Genomic DNA, 19,698 nt, shown 5'->3' on the forward strand with positions numbered 1-19,698 from the left:
ATAAAGTTCTTTTAAAATAACATCTAAGTTGAAGTTGCTGCCATCCTGAACTATTTGCCGTATTCCAAATATTCCATGTATTGGGCCTTCATATCTGAAACACTCCTCCCACCACACAGTGATTGCATGGGAAACACCTGTTGGTCCTACTTACCTTCAATTTTATGCCTCCTCCTGAAGTCTGGGCTAAGTGCCCCTGCTAAATGCTCCCATAGAACTTGGTACTCCTTCTATCATAGCCTTGTCATTACTTCTTTACCTGACTTCCTCTCCAGCTGGACTGTGAGCTCCATGAGGGAAAGGCCAACTTCATCTTGCTTGTGACTACATCCCCAGCACACAGAAACTGCATTGCCCATAACAGGGGCTTAATCAATGCTTGTTGAATGAATGAGCAAGAAGCCCAGGTAAGCTTGAGCCCCATACATTTCAAAAGAGGAAAGTGAATAATAAAGAAAAGACAACTTTTTAAAAATCAATTAATGTATGTTACAGAACACAATTGTTTTAAAAAAAGACATAAGCTAACAACAGTGTTCAGCTCTTGGTAGTAGGATTATGGATGATTTTTTTCTTTCTTCTACAGAACTTTACCAAATTTTCTATACTGAGTGTGCTTTTTATGGTAGAAAAAATAATGTTACAAATTATAAAATAAAAAGAAGAACCCTACTACAAAATATTGTTACCTCTTTTCTTCAAAATAAACACAGTATCATATATAGTGAAATATGATCACTGGATTTCCCCCAACCAACCACTTTGCTGGAAGGTGAGTAACAACATGAAATCTCTGCCTTATTTAAACCCAACAGAAGTATATGTTGGTAACATAACCGCAGTTGCAAAAGTCACACTACTACCTAGGACCTGAAATGCCACCAGTGCTTTTCATGTTTTTTTTTTTTTAATTCTGTAGAAACTATTTTTAATAAGAAGAATTCAGATCCTGGTTTGATGCACAGAAACAGAACTATCAACTTTATTTTATATTTGGAAGTAAACATGACAAAAATGACAACTAATTTTTGTCCTAAAATGCTCCATCAGGTTTAGATGACTGGCACAGTCACCTCTGCTCTGAATGGTTTGTGTTCTTCTCAGTGGGAAAATAATGCTATAGGAGAAAAGTAAAGTCAAATTAAACAACTTGAAAGGACTAGTATACATACATCACACTTTGTTAGAAAAGAAAATGACTGCAACGAAGTTCTCAAACTCTGTATGTTCAATGCCATGTTTAACTTTATTTTCAGTTTGCCAGTGTACCATCTTATGTTACTGTGAGGCATAAAGACAAAATACACTGTGGCAAATACAATGACAATTTCTGAATAACAAGGTGAACATCCATGCCCCTGTAAATGGCCCACAGAAATTGTACTGTTAGTCTATTTATAATGTCATATATGTGTGTCTGTGTGTGCATACATATGCACATGTATGTATTGCATTAAACTTATACAAAGCAATAATATATAGGTATGTATATACATGTATGATTATATATATATATACTTATGTATTACCTTATATAGACAGTTATATACATACATATATATATAATACCTTATATAAAGATTTTGTTTCTTCTGAAATAAGTCACATTTCCTGTTCATCTAGTCCAAACTTCTCATTTTGCAGCTTGGTGAACTGAAGCCCAGGAAAGTTAAGGGAATTGCCCAAGCTCCCACTGTACATAATGGCAGAACTGAGACTAAGGCCAGAGTCTCCTGACACCAAGATCAGTGGTCTGTTATTCCACTCCTCTGCTTCTCTGTAACTGAGGCTAGAAATTAACAATTTAAATTTGAGTATTACATTGCAATTTTCAAAGCATTTTCACATACATATTGTTTAAGCTACACAAAAAATTTCAGCTGATGGTATCAAGTTGCTGAAAGATTAACTTAACTTGTCCATGAAAATGCCACAAGTTAATGGCCTGAGTCTCCTGACTGCCCCCCAGTCCAATACTCTATTCCCTGATACCTCTTTTCTCACCAACCATTTTATTCTTAGTTGGCTCTTTGTAATTATTATGGGAGGAGGAAACTCAGGCCAAGGCTAGGAGATCTGTAAGCCTGAGGGCCAGGTAGTCCCTGCTGTATGATTCTGGGATCCCTCAACCACTTATCATACTGAATTATTTAAGTTTGGGGAACAGGTAGCTGAAACTAACAGCTAGGATCCAGGATTTGATTGCAGGTCTGTCAGATTCCTGAAGCTACTCTCCTTCCCCTGGATATTTGGCATGGTCGATACATATGGGGAACTATAGCCATTATTATTTAGCAAGGGTGTCTTTCATGGAGCTGCAGAGTCAGAGCAGGCAGATTCCACTCATTTCTTCTACAGGACTGAACTATGTATACCAAACAATGTGGTATCCAAACAACTTGGCACACTTCTTGTCCACCTTCCTGGATTCCAAATATCCCTAGTGATAATACTGTTTCAGAAGCTGAACTCCTGTGGTCCAAGCATTTGTGGGGTTAAAAAGAAAAATGAATTGAACCAAGATGGTGGTAACAAGAATCAAATATTAAATACTTCAATTTTATATCCTACTGCTAATTACCTTTGGTCTCTTGCTCTTTTTCATCACCTAAACCTTCCTCCTCTTCTACTGCTGTCCTTAACATTTCAGCATCCCTCTTTATTTTCTTTCTTTGTTTCTTCAAACCCTTTAAAATTCTGTTGAGTCTCCTTCGTAAAGGATTGGCCCATTTACTGTAATATTAAAAGTTCAAAGTGAAACCTTATTTCTCAACAGTGATACAACAATAACAATTATGGATTATAAAAAATGATGGGTTATAAGGAAAAGGCTATTTACCTACGTAACTCTTTACACATTCCCACCTGATTGTTTAACTCACCATATTTAACAAATCTGATAGAAAATATTGCACTTGGCTCATTCATATTTATCATTGTAACCATTACTATTACTCTACATATTGTCATTTTGATCACTTGATCCTCTTCTATGATAGGAATGCTGTCGTACTCCCCTCTGCTGACATCAATGTTACTCACACTTCAAAACCCAGCTTATATATTATTTGCCTAGGAAACCTTCCCTTTTACTCCTAGCCTATAGAGATTCTTCTCTCCTATTAATTTCAAAACTAAATGGTAATAGTTCACATTACATTATCAACTATAATTTTACAAGCTTGCACTTTCACTGTCTATTGCTATCATTTGGTATTCAATCTTGTACTTCCTGGCATTCATGTGGATAGTCAGGGTTAGGGGTGCCTGAGAGCCCACCATAGGCTAAGAACTTAGCCAGGTGCTTTACATACTTTATCTCACTTAATCCTCCCAACAACCCTATATGGTGGATATTGTGTTTCCTGTTCTGCAAATAATTAAGCTGGGGTTTAGAGAAGTTAACTCACCCAAGGTCATACATAGATAGTAAATGGAGATGCTAGCATTTGAACCAAGGTCTGTTTGACTCTAAAATACAGCATCTTCCCTTAGACCACACTGCAGCATTAGCAAATAATGACTAATAACAAGTATGACAGACTTCCCATGTGCCAAGGCCTGTACATAAGCACTTCATGTGCATGATCTTATTTAATTTTCATGATGACTTGATGAGGCAGGTTCTTTTCCTATCATTTCCATTTTTCAGATGGGGAAACTGAGGCACCGAGGAGGAAAGTAATTTGTCTGATGTCACCACACTACTCAGTAATGGTGCCAGGTTTCAAATCCAGACCTGCCTAAATCTAAAGAGCAATGTCTCACTCACTATGCAAACTTGTCCCCTTTTCCTCTCAGAGCTTGGAAATAACTTCAGGCTAGAGCCTTACCTTGTAACTTCATATATCCCACAGAGCCTTGTACCCAATGAGGGTTCAGGAAATGTTAGTTGGTATTTATTTTTATAAGAGCTTTCGCTTTCTATTTTTTTAAAGATTTTATTTTTAAGTAATCTCTACACCCACTATGGGGCTCGAACTTACAATCCCAAGATCAAGAGTTAAATGCTCCAACACCTGAGCCAGCCAGGTGCCCCAAGATCTTTCACTTTCTAAAGATCTAAGCACAAGCCAAGGAGAAAAACTAGAAATGCTCAAAGCAAAGGTAAGGACGGAAACCCAAAAGAGAAAGGAAGATTTCCATGTGATATTGTGAAGACATAATGACAGATAACATAGTCCTATCCTTAGCTCAAAGCTAGGTAGTATACAGAAGAGGACACCTGGCTCCTGACAGTGCTACTTAGCTATACCGAGCAACCAGGTTCTTAGCATGTGAGGCCCAGAGATTGATAAGCCTGCCTTTGAAATGATGACTTTGAAGGTAATACTCACTTTTCTCCCCTCTAACTGCATTACTGGGTTGTCACTGAGCTCCACTAGGTAAGACATATATGGAGCAAATAAATACTTTTTCCTCAATTAATCATAAAAAAAGTCTCCAGGCATAAATGAAATAGTGGGTGAAGGCCAAAAATATATTTATGATTTACCTATGGCCTCTTTATGTTTTAGTGTTATTAACTTCAGTCTCAAAAAAATAATAACTGAAATAACTACATAGTTCTCAGTCTCTTGGGGCCAGATGTGGTTCAGAATGCAGAATGTTTTGGGTTTTAGAAAGGCAATATGACATGATACACTGAATATTACATGACACTCCCATAAGGTCTGGAGCAACATCTCATGATCAAATGCAATAATACTTCTACAACAAAATATATGATTATCCATTCTAAGCATTAAATAATAACTAGAAAATGTCTCAGGTCAGGTCAGCTCAGGTTTTGCTGCCAAATGAGTTAGGAAAAAAGCTTTAGGTTTGTAGAACTTTTTGAACTTCAGAATTTTAGATAAGAAATTGGGGACTCATATTTTTTTCTGATGTTGTGACTTCAATATATTTTATTTCACATAACTAAAATAACTATGTTTTCTTTATCCATAGCTTCTACTCTAAATTTAATGGAGTACATTTCACCTTAATTGACAAAGAAGAATGTAACACGGCCTTATTTTGAAATGCACTGCACTAGTCTAGGTTGCAGAGAACTAGGTTTTAGGTTCAGACTTAACATTCATTACTGAGATCCAAAGTTAGATAATTCTACCCAATATCTAATGAGAATGCCCAAGAGGGAAAGTAGGGGTAAAATGATTTGTCCAGAGTCCCAGAGGTGATTTTCTTCTTTTTTCTTCTTTTTATGTAAAATCTCATATCGTGACCAGCATCCTCACACTTGAAATGTACAGATCAACATATCTCATATTCATTCACTCACTGACACATTTGCTCATTTATGAAATAAACACCATTCTAAATACTAGAGACATAAAGATGAATAATATACGTGTCCTATCCTCAAGAAGCTTAAAATTTAGAAGGGAAGACAGATCTATAAGCTGATAATTATATCACATTGAGATAATCCAAACAGAGGTAAGCAGAAATTGGTAGGAGACAAAAAGGAAGAAGCCTGACCCAGTCTGGGCCAGAGGTTTGGGGTAAGCTTCCTAGAGGAGGTAACATCTAAGCTGAGGCCTGCATCCAGAATGGGGTGGGCCAGATAAAGAAGAGTACATATGGGAGGATGTATAAGAGCATTTCAATCAGTGGGTGGTACATTGTGTGAAAAGATCAGAGTGGCAAAGAAGTATGTTGTTTGTAAACATCAAGTAGAGTGGTGTGGCTGGAAACACTAATTGGCTCACTAGGAATTTCTTGTGATACAGATCCATACAGTTGTGAGATTTTTTTTCTCTAAGAATTCCCAGGAACCTATAGATCTAGGAGCAGAGAAGTAGTGTGGATTCAATTTCAGTGAAACAAAGGAGCTGGAAAGAATGGATTCATGTATCAGACAATAGGATCCAGGCTGGATAAAGAAATCAGATAATATTAAAAGACAGAAAACAGAAGATAGGGGAAAACAGAGTTAAAGAGCCTAGAGGTCCTAATAAGGACAGGTGCAGCAAGAGTAAAAGAAAGGAAAAACCTAGAGGACAAAGCACCTATGGTCAAAGAGTAGTTTGAGATTTGAAGTTTAAGATTTCAGAGATTCAGAGGTTCAATTTTTGATGAATGACAAGATTCAGGATATGGGCATGAAAGTGGGTGGCCAATACAGAATGCAGGAGAGATTCCTCAGAATTGAGTGCATCAGGGAACTCTGAAGCTAAGGGCTTAGATGGCTCATAACACAGACAATGAGGCTGCCCAGGGAGATGACCAGATGTAGAAGAACACAACACCTAGCAAGTGCCCAGACCAAAGTAGGAGCTCAATAAATATTTGCAGAAAGAAGAAGAATGTATAAAGATTGAACTGGAGAGTCTAGTCCAAATGTACTATGTACCAGATTCATTTGGGGTGCTTTAGAAAATACACATTTCAGGTCCAAATCCCAGACTTACTAAATCAGAATCTCTTGGGTACAGTCTGGGAATCTATATTATTAAATATTCCCAAGGTTACTTCCATACAAGTCATCTACAGACTAGAGCATGATAATTACTGGTCTAGTAGGTTGATTTTTCCATGTTTCTTAACAAACTCTAATTCACTAATATAAATATAAATCCTTTATGATAGCTAAAGAATATAACATCAGTCTTAAAGATAAAAAACTTATTAATTCAACTTAACATTTGCAACATCAAAAAGATAGAGAATCCACCAAAATGACTGACTAGATTATTTCAATCATTATTTACTGAGTTGCCTACCACATGGTCTAGAGACCTGTGGTTCTCAAACCTGAGTATACATGAGAATGACTTGTTGGGCTTGTTAAAACACAAATTGTTGGGCTTTAACCCCAGAGTTCTGATTCAGTAGGTCTGGGGTAGGGCCTGAGAACATGTATTTCTGACGTGCTCCCAGGGATTGATGATGATACTAGTGCAGGGACCCCACTTGGGGAACCACAGCTCTACATTCAGAGAAGTACAAAGCTTGGCCCCTTGTCCTCACAGAAGTTACAATTTAGCCAGAGAAAGAAAACTAATAACAGGATAAAAAGGATAATTTGTGTTATACTATCCGGTTAAAAACACAAGAGCAGAGAGAGGCTCCAAGAAAAGAGAAAACACTGGGATCTAGAGCAGTTGCAGAACACTTTGTGGACGAATTGGGGCAGTTACAATATGAAGGTAAGAGAGAATTCAAATTTGTGAAGAGGACGAAGAAGAAAAATCCCAGAATTTGGGAGCAAAATGGGCAAAAGAACAGAGGCAAGAATAAAGCCTGGGGTATGCCAAGAAAAGTAAAGATAGTTCCCTGGATGGAACACAAGATACATGGAGAGTTATAAGAACTGTTATTGGAGCAACAGAATGAATCTAATATAGATAACTTTGAAAGCCACAGCCTTTTGAGTGGACTTGAAGTAACAAGATGCCATTGTGTTTTTGTCTACATTTCTTTTCTTCCTACTTTCTATAGTAGAAAAAGCAAGGAACTCAGAAAACAGATTGTAATCCTTGCTCTATTACTATGTAATCTTGAGCAAGAGACCAAACCCACCTCTGTTTTGAAGTGCCTATAAGACAATGCATGTGAAAACTTTACATAAACTGAAAAGGCCAAACATGCTAATTGTTTTTACCTGTACCTTCTTTGTGGAGTGTGACTTTTTACTTTGAGTATTTGTGTGTGTGTGTGTATATAAATATATATCCCTTATTAGACTATTTATTTTGGGTATTTGTGTATATATATATACATACATATATTATTATGTACGTATATATATATATATCCCTTATTAGACTATGGTGTCCCTTGAGAGCAGAGCATGATCTGAATCATGTTTTTGTCCTTCACACTACCTAACACACAGTCTGGAATTCAGATATTCTTGAATGCATTAGAAGTTCTTGAATAATATAATGAAATGAAATAATACTATCTTTGGAAGATTAATCTGGCAGGACACTACAGGAAGGATTATTAGGAGCACAGATTAGGAATCCAGGTATATGTCCAAACTGGCTTGGTAATGCATCCTTACTAATTCCCTCCTTAAGGGCACAGGCATATATTCCTATCAAAGTGCCAGGAACCTTTACCAGGACTCAACTCCTAGCCATCTTCCAAACCCCACTTGCCATCCCAACCTAGTTACAGTCTCTCTTGTATAAACTCTTTGGATTAAACACCTCATTCCAATGCCCTCTACAGTTCTCAATTCTTTCTTTGCCTTTGGATGCTAGCTAGCCTTGTGTTGTTACAGGACTGAATGCTTGTGACCTTAAAACTCATATATTTAAGCCCTAACTTCCAGTGTATTTATTTGCAGATTGGGGGCTCTAAGGAAATAGTTAGGTTTAAATGAGGTCATAAGGGTCGGGCCCCAATCAGTAAAATGAATGTCATTATAAAAACTAATTTTTCAGTTTTTTTTTTAAGATTTTATTTTATTTATTTGAGAGAGTGAGAGAGAGAGAGAGCACAAGAGGGGGTAGGGTCAGAGGGAGAAGCAGACTCCCCACTGAGCAGGGAGCCCGATGCAGGACTCAATCCCAGGACTCTGGGATCATGACCTGAGCCAAAGGTAGTCGTTTAACCAACTGAGCCACCCAGGCGCCCTAATTTTTCAGTTATTTACTTATTTATTTATTTATTTTTAAAGAATTTTATTTATTTGAGAGAGAGAAAGAGAGAGCATACAAGCAGGGGGAGGGGCAGACAGTGAAGGAGAAGCAGGCTGCCCCCTGAGCAGGGAGCCTGACCAGGGCTTGATCCCAGGACCCTGAGATCATGACCTGAGCCACAGGCAGACGCTTAACCGACTGAGCCACCCAGGTGCCCCAATTTTTCAGTTTTTTAACTAAAACCCAGAGATTTTGCTCTTTCTCTCTCCCCCTTCTCTCATGCATCAAGGAAAGGCCAAGTGAATATGCAGTGAGAAGACGGCCATCTGCAGGAAGAGAGCCCTCACCAGAAACCAAATCAGCTGGCATCATCACAATGGACTACTAGCCTGCAGAAGTGAGAGAAAATAATGTCTGTTGTTTAAATCCCCTGGTCTCTGGTGTTTTGTTATGGCAGCCCTAGAAGACTAATACACCTTGGCTCCTTTTTGCTCCTCTCCTGAAATCACTTACCCAGGACAGAAATTGACAGCATACAAGACTTGGACCAAGCGGTAACAATAAATAAATTGGAGAAGAGGCAAACCTCAGACTCATTCCAAAGGAAAGCAAAAAATGACAGTGGACTAAGAGAATAGATTACATACTAAAAATAAAGGAAAATAAATAGTCACAGATGACTCCAAGGTTTCTAGTCCGGGAGACTAAAGAAATCACTGATAGAAATGGACAAGTGTCAAGGGGAGATGATTTGAGAGAAAAAAAGTTAAGTTCCGTTCTTCCACATGTTGCATTTAAGGTGCTAACAGAACGTCTAATTCATGAGGGCAATTGGTAATATGGAAGAGGTAGAGATAAGGATTTCAGGGTTCAGATTAAAAAAAAAAGATTTATTTATTTATTTATTTATTTGAGAGAGAGAGAGAGAGCACACAAGCAGGGGGAGGGGTAGAGGGAGGGGGGGAAGCAGACTCCCTGCTGAGCAGGGAGCCGGATGCAGGGGGTGGGGCTATATCCCAGGACCCTGGGTTTAGGACCTGAGCCAAAGGTAGATGCTTAACTGACTGAACCACTCAGGCGCCCCCCAGGATTCAAATTTAAAAGAGAAACCCAGAATATTATGATCAGAAAGGACCTTAGAAATTATCTAACTCAATTCTCCACTCTAATTTTAAGAGAAAACCAGTACCAAAAGAAGTTAAGCTCACTATAAAACTGGTAGAAAGGCAGAACTAGAACACAGATCTTTTCAAATGTTCTTTCTGATACATACTTGTAATATTCTCTGGTAGATGAGAATAAGACTTTGGGAAACAACCACAGTTGGGAGAACAAAGAAAAGCAAACAGATGGATCAGAATGGTAAGGGGAATGATGAAATCCAAGGAAGGAAAGTTTTAAGAAAGGAGCAGTCAACAGTGTACTACTATGGAACTAAAAGGTCAAGTTGAATGGGAATTGAGAAAAGGCCACTGCATTTTGCAATGAGGTTATTAGTTACTTGGCAACAAAATGTTCTTTTTAATAATACCTACTATTCCAGAATTCTCTAAAATGCTGCCCTTGGAGTCCTTGCAATGGGAACACCTCAGACATATAATCTGCATATAATGAGATTCTCTTATTATTTCAGTAACTAAATTACCTTGAACAGGGTCCAAGAAGAACTGGTTTTATGTGAGTTTCAAATCTACAGTGACTCATGTTAGAGCAGGGTTCCAGTTTGCTCATATTCTCATCTGATCATATTTTATCAAAGTTCTTAGAGACTAGCCACACTTTTAAAATTTATAGACTTTATTTCCTTTCTCTTAATTCGTATGTATATAATCCAGGAACTTCAAACCTTTCAGCAGTTGGCTAATTGCAGCATAAAGCTTTTCAAAATAACATTACTAATTATATTGTACAGTATAATGGAAACACAAACATGGGAATTTGAAAATGTAAATGCCTATTTTTAAAATTCAATGGGTGGTGATTTTTAGGCAATTTTTGACACATTTATTCCCAATTCTTTACCTCCCATTCTAAGAATCTAAGTGGTATTAAGACTATCTGCATAATGAAAACCACATTATAATACAGAGAATCACGCAGCAGGATTTGTCTAAATGTAGGAATTTTCAGTAACAGCCATCTGGCAAGTAGCTACATTGAAATTGTATGGGGGATGTGCTATTTACATCATCTGTGTATCAGATGATCTACAATCTTAAAAAAAATGGCCTTTTATTAGTTGAAAGAAAACATAGTTTTGTCATTTGCAGACTGAGTTCTGAATTTTTTCTTAATTCAAAGTTGCAAATTCAATCTGATAGGAGGAAAAAAAAAAACAAGAAAATGCACTCCATCTGAGTTTAATAGGCATGGCATTACAATGTTTGAATTTTCCGCCTTACCAAAGCTATGTACATACTCAAGTATCTTATCACTATATAATACACAGATGTTTAACTGGCCTATGCATAGAGATTAAACTTTATCTAAAAACAGATAAAGATTAGAAACTCAATTTGGCACTTGAGACTACTGTTATTGGCACTCTATTACTGTAACGGGAACAATTCAGCCACCACTCTTCTCCTCTCTTCACTAGAGCCCCCCCACCGCTCTGCTTCCTTTGTCTTCATCCACCTGATCTTTTCCTTCCTTCATCTCTCTATAAGTCTTAAGCCTGTCAGTGACACTTAAACCTAATGAGGCTCTGATCCCTATTAATGAGAATAAAAATAGATCTTATATAACCTTGAAGATGTAATGAATTTCAAAACTCATCTTATATGCAAGTTTAATAAGGCTATTAGTAGCAAATTCTTAGAAAGCTTTTCACTAATGCTCTCTGCTCCCTTTTGTATATGTGCAACCAGCTCAAGCTGTCTTGAGTTCTCTGTGTAACTGGTTCATACCACACATGAACTCAAGTCAAGTAGAAGTAAACTAGAGATTCCATTATAGATTACTTCAGGAGCAAAGTTCAGACACCTCCGCTTACAAATGATGAGCAGTTCAAGGGTTTATCGTGAGGAGACTCCATCTGGATGTAATGAATTCTGTGGGAGCCCCCTCCAACCTAAATCTTGTCCTCCCTTTAAAACTCAGCTCAAACAGCACCTCCACTGTAGAGCCCACTCTGCTCTCTCCCACTCATCCTGATCCCTGCTGCCTCAGAACTTTGACAAGTTACTGCCACCACTCTTTTAGTCCTTAATTGTACCCCATCTTATACTGTTATCTAAAATGTCATGCTTGGGACTTATTTTAAGGTAGATTTAAGCTCCTTGAAAATAGGGCCTATGTCTTGGACATTTCTGTGTCCTCCCTAGCACAAGCAGTGACTAAATATGGTCAACTATGGAAAGCATGAATTAGGCACCAAAAGAATGAAATACATTTGGCTCTGGAAAGTGATTATCCTCTTCCTCTAAACTGCTTTCATTTCTCCCACCTGCTCATATTACTTCTCATTTTTACTCCCTCCAGTTCTTGCCAGTCGTTAGCTCCTGAGGCAATCTGTAAATAAAACTCACTGTCCAAACTGCAGGAGCTGGGGAATGTCAAACATCACTTGTTTTGGCTTACAACAAAAGGCCAAGAGGGGAGAGGTACAACATCTGAAGGTATGTATATTTAATGTATAGGACAGGATCCAGCAGGAGGAGGAGCTTAAGAATATCTTCCAATGCCTCAAGAGTTCTTCCAACAAATAGATCCAGATCATGTTACCGCAGATCTGCTTTTGGCTTTTAGCCCCTCTGATTTAGACAAACACCTGTGTTTGGCTACTTTCTTTTCTTTTAAAAACCACTACATATTGATTTTACTGCTGCATCTATTTCCCTTTTATGTGGTCATTTATTTTACCTACTGTAATATTTTATCTATCTCGTTATTCTTTGAAATGAAGAACAGGAAGTGAGTTAAGGAGATAGTTCTAAAGAGATATTTTGACCCCCAAAATGCAGAGGGGTGGTTAGCAGGCTTTGGCTTCCATTTAAGCTCCTTGTTTGGTATCAAGGATAGGATCTTTATTCTAACACAATTTTTCCCCTTGCCTCTAAAATCAGCTTACCAGGAAAAGCCTGACAGTGCCACAACCACCCTCAAACATCCATTGTTCCTGGAAATTAAGCTAAGCAGCCAGCTGCTAATAAGCACATACTCTGAGGTTGCAACAAACAACCCAGGATGTCTGAAGAAACATACCACTCTTACACAAAATCGTAAAATAAATTTAAAAAATAAACAAATAAATAAATAAATCATAGTAAACCAAAAGTTTTGGTGTTCAATAAGTATACTATTCACATTGTTCAAGTCTCTCAAGCAGTTTATACTATGTAGAAAGAAGAAAACATATTCTTATCAAGGAATAATTCTTTGAAATTCATTTTTTTAAATTTCATTTTAAAGAAAAATCCAGTGTACCTGAATAGCCCATTAAACTCCTTGGCAGAGACATAACAGAGGGGCCGTAATGAAATTATTATACCAGGCCTATTATACCAGACATTCTAAATTGCATGGCATAATCCTAGCCACCCTTTTCTAGCAAATAGTATTTCATTTTTATTCATGGGTTATTTTTTATCTGAAATCAAACTTTGAAGAAGGAAGGGTCAAAAATTCCACTCCTATTCCCAATCATCTGTGGAAAGAAAGAAAATGATAGAGGCCTAGGGATTACACACTCTGTATAGGAAACTAAATGAAAACTGAGAGAACTGACCAGCAGAAAACTGGAGGAGTTGAAAGGCTGTGACTCCACTGTGTCTTCAAAATAGTCTGAGAAAATGATGTAATGATGAGAAAGTCTAAATTACTGTAAGACTGCCTTCCAGGCTAGCCAATGCCATCTACTATATTTCTTTATTCATTCAACCATTCATCTGTTCAACAAAAATATATTAAGCACCTTAAAAATATATTAAACACCCTGCTATGGACTGAAAATACAGTGATGAATATGACACATTCATCAAACTCAAGGAAAAGATACAAAAAAGAAGAAAAAAGACTTAATGATCTTCATGGAAAATAAGGTAACTCGGGTATAGTGTCAATCTTTCAGTGAAATCTAAACCATTTTTTGGTACCTCAAATACCACCTTCTCATTAACTCAAATAAAAACATCAAAGATGCTTAATTTTCAACAGGTGTCTTTTTTTTTTAAGATTTATCCATTCATTTGAGAGAGAGTGTGCGTGTGCGTGCACGAGCAGGGGTGGGATGAGGCAGTGGTGAGGGACAGAGGGAGAGAAGCAGACCCCCCCCACTGAGCATGGAGCCCGACACGGGGCTCTATCTCAGGGACCCTGAGATCATGACCTGAGCCGAAATCAAGAGTTGGACAACCGGCTGAGCCACCCAGGCACCCCAGGTACCTTTTCTTTCCCAGAGAACTGAAGTGCCAACCCTGCACTTGCACAAATCTGAGAGTGAGTGCTTCCTTAAATTTTGTGCTCCAACTGCCTCACTCCCCCTGGCCCTGCTCTCTATCTCCACATCCACTGTTCCAGTAGGTAGGGAGCCATTTTCTTTAAAACCTTAGAAGCATTGTGCCAATAGGCCACTGGAATTTTTTATAAGATGCTAAGAAGAAATCTGATACAAATTGGCTTGAAGACAGACCAAGGCTTTTAAGACCCAATAGTAGATGACTGGCTACTAGATGGAGACAACACTTCTGGGAACTCTTCTGACTTGCAGTTAATAACCACTTCCACTCATACACTCCCAGTTCACTGATGTATTTTTCCTTCCAATTCTCTGATGAGGGAATATATAGACTATGCAAGAGAATGTCTAAATTTATGGAAAAATAAAATAACATGCATTTAAGAATATTACGGTAACTCTATTTTAGGTTTTTCCTAAGCTACCTTCTTTTAAACAAAAGGGACCCAAACACAATCCCTGTGTTTCTAGTGCATATGAATAAATGTGTCTACACAGAAATATCCAAATACACTCAGCAATCAGCAAATAAAAGTTTATGTTTCCCTACCTCCTCCGGCAAAAAGAGCAGCAATAAATGGGCAGAGATCCCAGGATGATCATGCTGATCACACCAAGCCCAAACATCCGGAACATCTGTGTAGGCTCTGTTGGTTTAATTATATCCTGTTACTTTTATGACAAGCAAGAGAAGCAAATCTGAGCTCTTTCATAAAGTTTTTATTAAAAAACTACCAGTGAATAAAGCAAAATAAGGAGGTATTCTTATATGTCAGGTAAATATCTTTGCTACTCTATCAGGAGCAGGAGTTTAAGAAATGTTCTTGAAATACAACTAAACACTACACTTGAATACATGCCTCCCAAAGGAAGCCTTAACAAAATGATTCTACTGTTTTTGTTAACAGACTATTATGACTCATACTATATATTTCTTCCTGTGGCCTAAGTGTTTTTTTTTCCCTTGGCCATATGTTATACATCCTCGAGCACTCAAGGAGTGAATTAATCTATGAATAGTTAACTTGTTAAAGGAATGGCTTCTTAAATGTTTACTTCCAAATTACAAAACATTAAACAAAAAATCAAGAATTTGCAGGTGAATAAGCATATTATTTATTTATTTATTTTAGAGAGAGAGAGAGAGAGAGAGTAGGGGGAGGGGCAGAGGGAGCGGGACAAGCAGACTCCACACTGAGTGCAGAGTTTGCAGCTGGGCTCGATCTCACAACCCTGAGATCAGGACCTGAGCCGAAACCAAGAGTTGGATGCTCAACCAACTGAGCCACCTAGGTGCCCCAAGCATATTTTATTCTTATATTCATTTGGAAATGCATTCTAATATGATTGGGAATTTTAAGTCACAGTTCAAGTTTTCCCTCTACAAAGACCAAATGTCTCTTCACACATAATAAAAAGACTAAACTGATGAATGAATTATAAACACCATGTGACAGTATTGAAATTGTAATACTATATTCATGATCAGGTTTCAGTTTCCATTATAAATACTAGATGTTCAACAAAGAGCTGTAAATTGAATAGGGACTATATTAACCTAAGACATTGTTTTGCATGCACGTATCCTTTTTGTAGTATTTGTTAGTGTTTAATCATAACTAATATGTCCATCATGGGACCAACTGGTAATATGTCTCCACTATCCAAATGCAGGAGCAAAAACAGATGTTCTAGTTCTTAAAACTTTGTAAAGAAAAAAAAATCTTAAGAACCTGATTCAAAAACAATAGAACAAAGAGAAACTAATAAACAAACCTTAACAAGGAACATTTGAGTCTACTGTTACATACTGAGATGTTGAAGACAAGATAAATGGGAAGAATTCTACTCAAGTAGGAAGAGAAAGTGAGAAAAGAAAAATAAGCTAAGGCATGCCTGATTCGTATTTTCTCCCAGGCACTGAGGGTTACATATCATAGAGTCTGGAATCTTTGGAAGAAGACAGAGAGTGACTAAAGCAAAAGAAAAGATGAGACTAATTTTGAACTGCCAAAGTCACATCTAAGGGCTAAGCAGAAACTGTTCATGAATAGAGGCCTGACCACCTCAGGACTTTTACAGAGAGTTTTGCTTTAGGGCTGGGAGCCCCCTTTAAGTGCTAAGCTGGAAGATCCAAATTTAAATTTATGCCATTGTGACCTATTTATTTGATTTTTAAAAATAGAAATATAATAAATGTAAGAGGATGAACTTACTATCTTTTAATGGGGCAAAGCAGCTGAAGTTATTGGTCCTGAATGATGAATAACAGCATTTGTATTCCAAACATTCACTCTTGTTATAATCTTGCAGCTTATTGCAAGCCTTCACAACCTGATTCTCCTTTGGAATGCATGCTTTTAGAAACAAAATCCAAGAAAAAGAATTCAATATGGTTAATAAGCACTTTCCCTAATTAAATAATGACTGCAAAACAAAATAAAATGCAAACTGGTACATTTAAATACTGAATGACATATACAAATAGTGATGAATGCTAAAAAAATAAGAGTTAAGCTAAAAATTACCACAAAGTTACTAACATCACATTTTCAATTCTAGATGAACTGCAAAAAAATATAAATTATTAACAGGTCATTGGTAAGGTAGTTTTTTTTTTATTTTTTTAAATTGTTACGTTAATCACCACACATTACATCATTAGTTTTTGATGTAGGGTTCCATGATTCATTGTTTGTGCATAACACCCAGTGCTCCACGCAGAATGTGCCCTCTTTAATACCCATCACCAGGCTAACACATCCCCCCACCCTCCTCCCCTCTAGAACCCTCAGTTTCTTTTTCAGAGTCCATCATCTCTCATGGTTCGTCTCCCCCTCTGATGTACTCCCCTTCATTCTTCCCCTCCTGCTATCTTCTTCTTCTTTTTTCTTAACATATGTTGCATTATTTGCTTCAGAAGTACAGATCTGTGATTCAACAGTCTTGCACAATGCACAGAGCTCACCATAGCACATACCCTACCCACTGTCTATCACCCAGCCACCCCATCCCTCCCACTGCCCACCACTCCAGCAACACTCAGTTTGTTTCCTCAGATTAAGAATTCCTCATATCAGTGAGGTCATATGATACATGTCTTTCTCTGATTGACTCATTTCACTCAGCATAACACCCTCCAGTTCCACCCACGTCGTTGCAAATGGCAAGATCTCATTCCTTTTGATGGCTGCATAATATTCCATGGTGTATATATACCACCTCTTCTTTATCCATTCATCTGTTGATGGACATCTTGGCTCTTTCCACAGTTTGGCTATTGTGGACATTGCTGCTATAAACATTGGGGAGCACGTACTCCTTCGGATCCCTACATTTGTATCTTTGGGGTAAATACACAGTAGTGCAGTTGCTGGATCGTAGGGTAGCTCTACTTTCAACTGTTTGAGGAACCTCCATACTGTTTTCCAGAGGGGTTGCACGAGCTTGCATTCCCTCCAACAGTGTAGGAGGGTTCCCCTTTCTCCGCATCCCCGCCAACATCTGTAGTTTCCTGACTTGTTAATTTTAGCCATTCTGACTGGTGTCAGGTGGTATCTCATTGAGGTTTTGATTTGGATTTCCCTGATGCCGAGCGATGTTGAGCACTTTTTCATATATCTGTTGGCCATTTGGATGTCTTCTTTGGAAAAACGTCTGTTCATGTCTTCTGCCCATTTCTTGATTGGATTATTTGTTCTTTGGGTGTTGAGTTTGATAAGTTCTTTATAGATTTTGGATACTAGCCCTTTATCATTTGCAAATATTTTCTCCCATTCTGTCAGTTGTCTTTTCGTTTTGTGGACTGTTTCTTTTGCTCTGCAAAAGCTTTTTATCTTGATGAAATCCCAATAGTTCATTTTTGCCCTTGCTTCCCTTGCCTTTGGTGATGTTTCTAGAAGGAGTTGCTGCGGCTGAGGTCGAAGATGTTGCTACCTGTGTTCTCCTTTAGGATTTTGATGGACTCCTGTCTCACGTTTAGGTCTTTCAACCATTTGGAGTCTATTTTTGTGTGCGGTGTAAGGAAATGGTCCAGTTTCATTCTTCTGCATGTGGCTGTCCAATTTTCCCAACACCATTTGTTGAAGAGACTGTCTTTTTTCCACTGGACATTCTTTCCTGCTTTGTCAAAGATTAGTTGACCATAGAGTTGAGGATCCATTTCTGGGCTCTCTATTCTGTTCCATTGATCGATGTGTCTGTTTTTGTGCCAGTAGATACTATCTTGAGGATGACAGCTTTGTAATAGAGCTGGAAGTAGGGAATTGTGATGCCGCCAGCTTTGCTTTTCTTTTTCAACATTCCTTTGGCTATTTGGGGTCTCTTCTGTTTCCATACAAATTTTAGGATTATTTGTTCCATTTCTTTGAAAAAAGTGGATGGTATTTTGATGGGGATTGCATTGAATGTGTAGATTACTCTAGGTAGCATTGACATCTTCACAATGTTTGTTCTTCCAATCCATGACCATGGAACGTTTTTCCATTTCTTTGTGTCTTCTTCAATTTCTTTCATGAGTATTTTATAGTTTTCTGAGTACAGATCCTTTGCCTCTTTGGTTAGATTTATTCCTAGGTATCTTATAGTTTTGGGTGCGGTTGTAAATGGGATTGACTCCTTGATTTGTCTCTCTTCTGTCTTGTTGGTGTATAGGAATGCCACTGATTTCTGTGCATTGATTTTATATCCTGCTACTTTACTGAATTCCTGTATGAGTTCTAGCAGTTTTGGGGTGGAGTCTTTTGGGTTTTCCACATACAGTATCATGTCATCTGCAAAGAGTGAGAGTTTGACTTCTTCTTTGCCGATTTGGATGCCTTTGATTTCTTTTTGATGTCTGATTGCTGTGGCTAGGACTTCTAATACTATGTTGAAGAGCAGTGGTGATAGTGGACATCCCTGCCGCGTTCCTGACCTTAGGGGAAAAGCTCTCAGCTTTTCCCCATTGAGAATGATATTCGCTGTAGGTTTTTCATAGAAGGCTTTTATGATATTGAGGTAGGTACCCTCTATCCCTATATTCTGAATAGTTTTGATCAAGAAAGGATGCTGTACTTTGTCAAATGCTTTTTCTGCATCTATTGAGAGGAGCATATGATTCTTGTTCTTTCTTTTGTTAATGTATTGTATCACGCTGATTGATTTGCGCATGTTGAACCAACCTTGCAGCCCAGGGATAAATCCCACTTGGTCATGGTGAATAATCCTTTTAATGTACTGTTGGATCCTATCGGCTAGTATTTTGGTGAGAATTTTGCATCCATGTTCATCAAGGATATTGGTCCATAATTCTCCTTTTTGATGGGGTCTTTCTCTGGTTTTGGGATCAAGGTAATGGTGGCCTCATAAAATGAGTTTGGAAGTTTTCCTTCCATTTCTATTTTTTGGAACAGTTTCAGGAGAATAGGTATTAATTCTTCTTTAAATGTCTGATAGAATTCCCCTGGGAAGCCATCTGGCCCTGGGCTTTTGTTTGTTGGGAGATTTTTGATGACTGCTTCAATTTCCTTAGTGGTTATAGGTCTGTTCAGGTTTTCTATTTCTTCCTGGTTCAATTTTGGTAGTTGATACATCTCTAGGAATGCACCCATTTCTTCCAGGTTATCTAATTTGCTGGCATAGAGTTGCTCATAATATGTTCTT

At 37.9% G+C, this 19,698-nt stretch overlaps 1 protein-coding gene across 2 annotated transcripts in view; it reads right to left on the minus strand.

The window, feature by feature from the left end:
- Nucleotides 1-1,036: 1,036 nt before the first annotated feature.
- The window catches only part of FMR1NB (FMR1 neighbor), a 39,148-nt gene continuing 20,486 nt past the window's right edge, over nucleotides 1,037-19,698 (minus strand). Inside the window, exons 3-6 of one of the 2 annotated variants that reach the window (XM_073888510.1) lie at nucleotides 16,272-16,412; nucleotides 14,606-14,702; nucleotides 2,582-2,733; nucleotides 1,037-1,117 (exon numbers count right to left, since the gene is read on the minus strand). In XM_073888510.1, coding sequence (XP_073744611.1) covers nucleotides 1,101-1,117; nucleotides 2,582-2,733; nucleotides 14,606-14,702; nucleotides 16,272-16,412 — 407 coding nt within the window. In that variant the 3' untranslated portion in view covers nucleotides 1,037-1,100. Of the gene's footprint in view, nucleotides 1,118-1,670; nucleotides 1,790-2,581; nucleotides 2,734-14,605; nucleotides 14,703-16,271; nucleotides 16,413-19,698 lie in introns of those variants that run through there. The other variant, XM_073888509.1, reaches the window with a different exon arrangement.

This window comes from Callorhinus ursinus, unplaced genomic scaffold (genome assembly GCF_003265705.2).
Source record: "Callorhinus ursinus isolate GAN/ISIS: 27379988/994484 unplaced genomic scaffold, GSC_fseal_2.0 scaffold91, whole genome shotgun sequence".
NCBI classification, from domain to species: domain Eukaryota; kingdom Metazoa; phylum Chordata; class Mammalia; order Carnivora; family Otariidae; genus Callorhinus; species Callorhinus ursinus.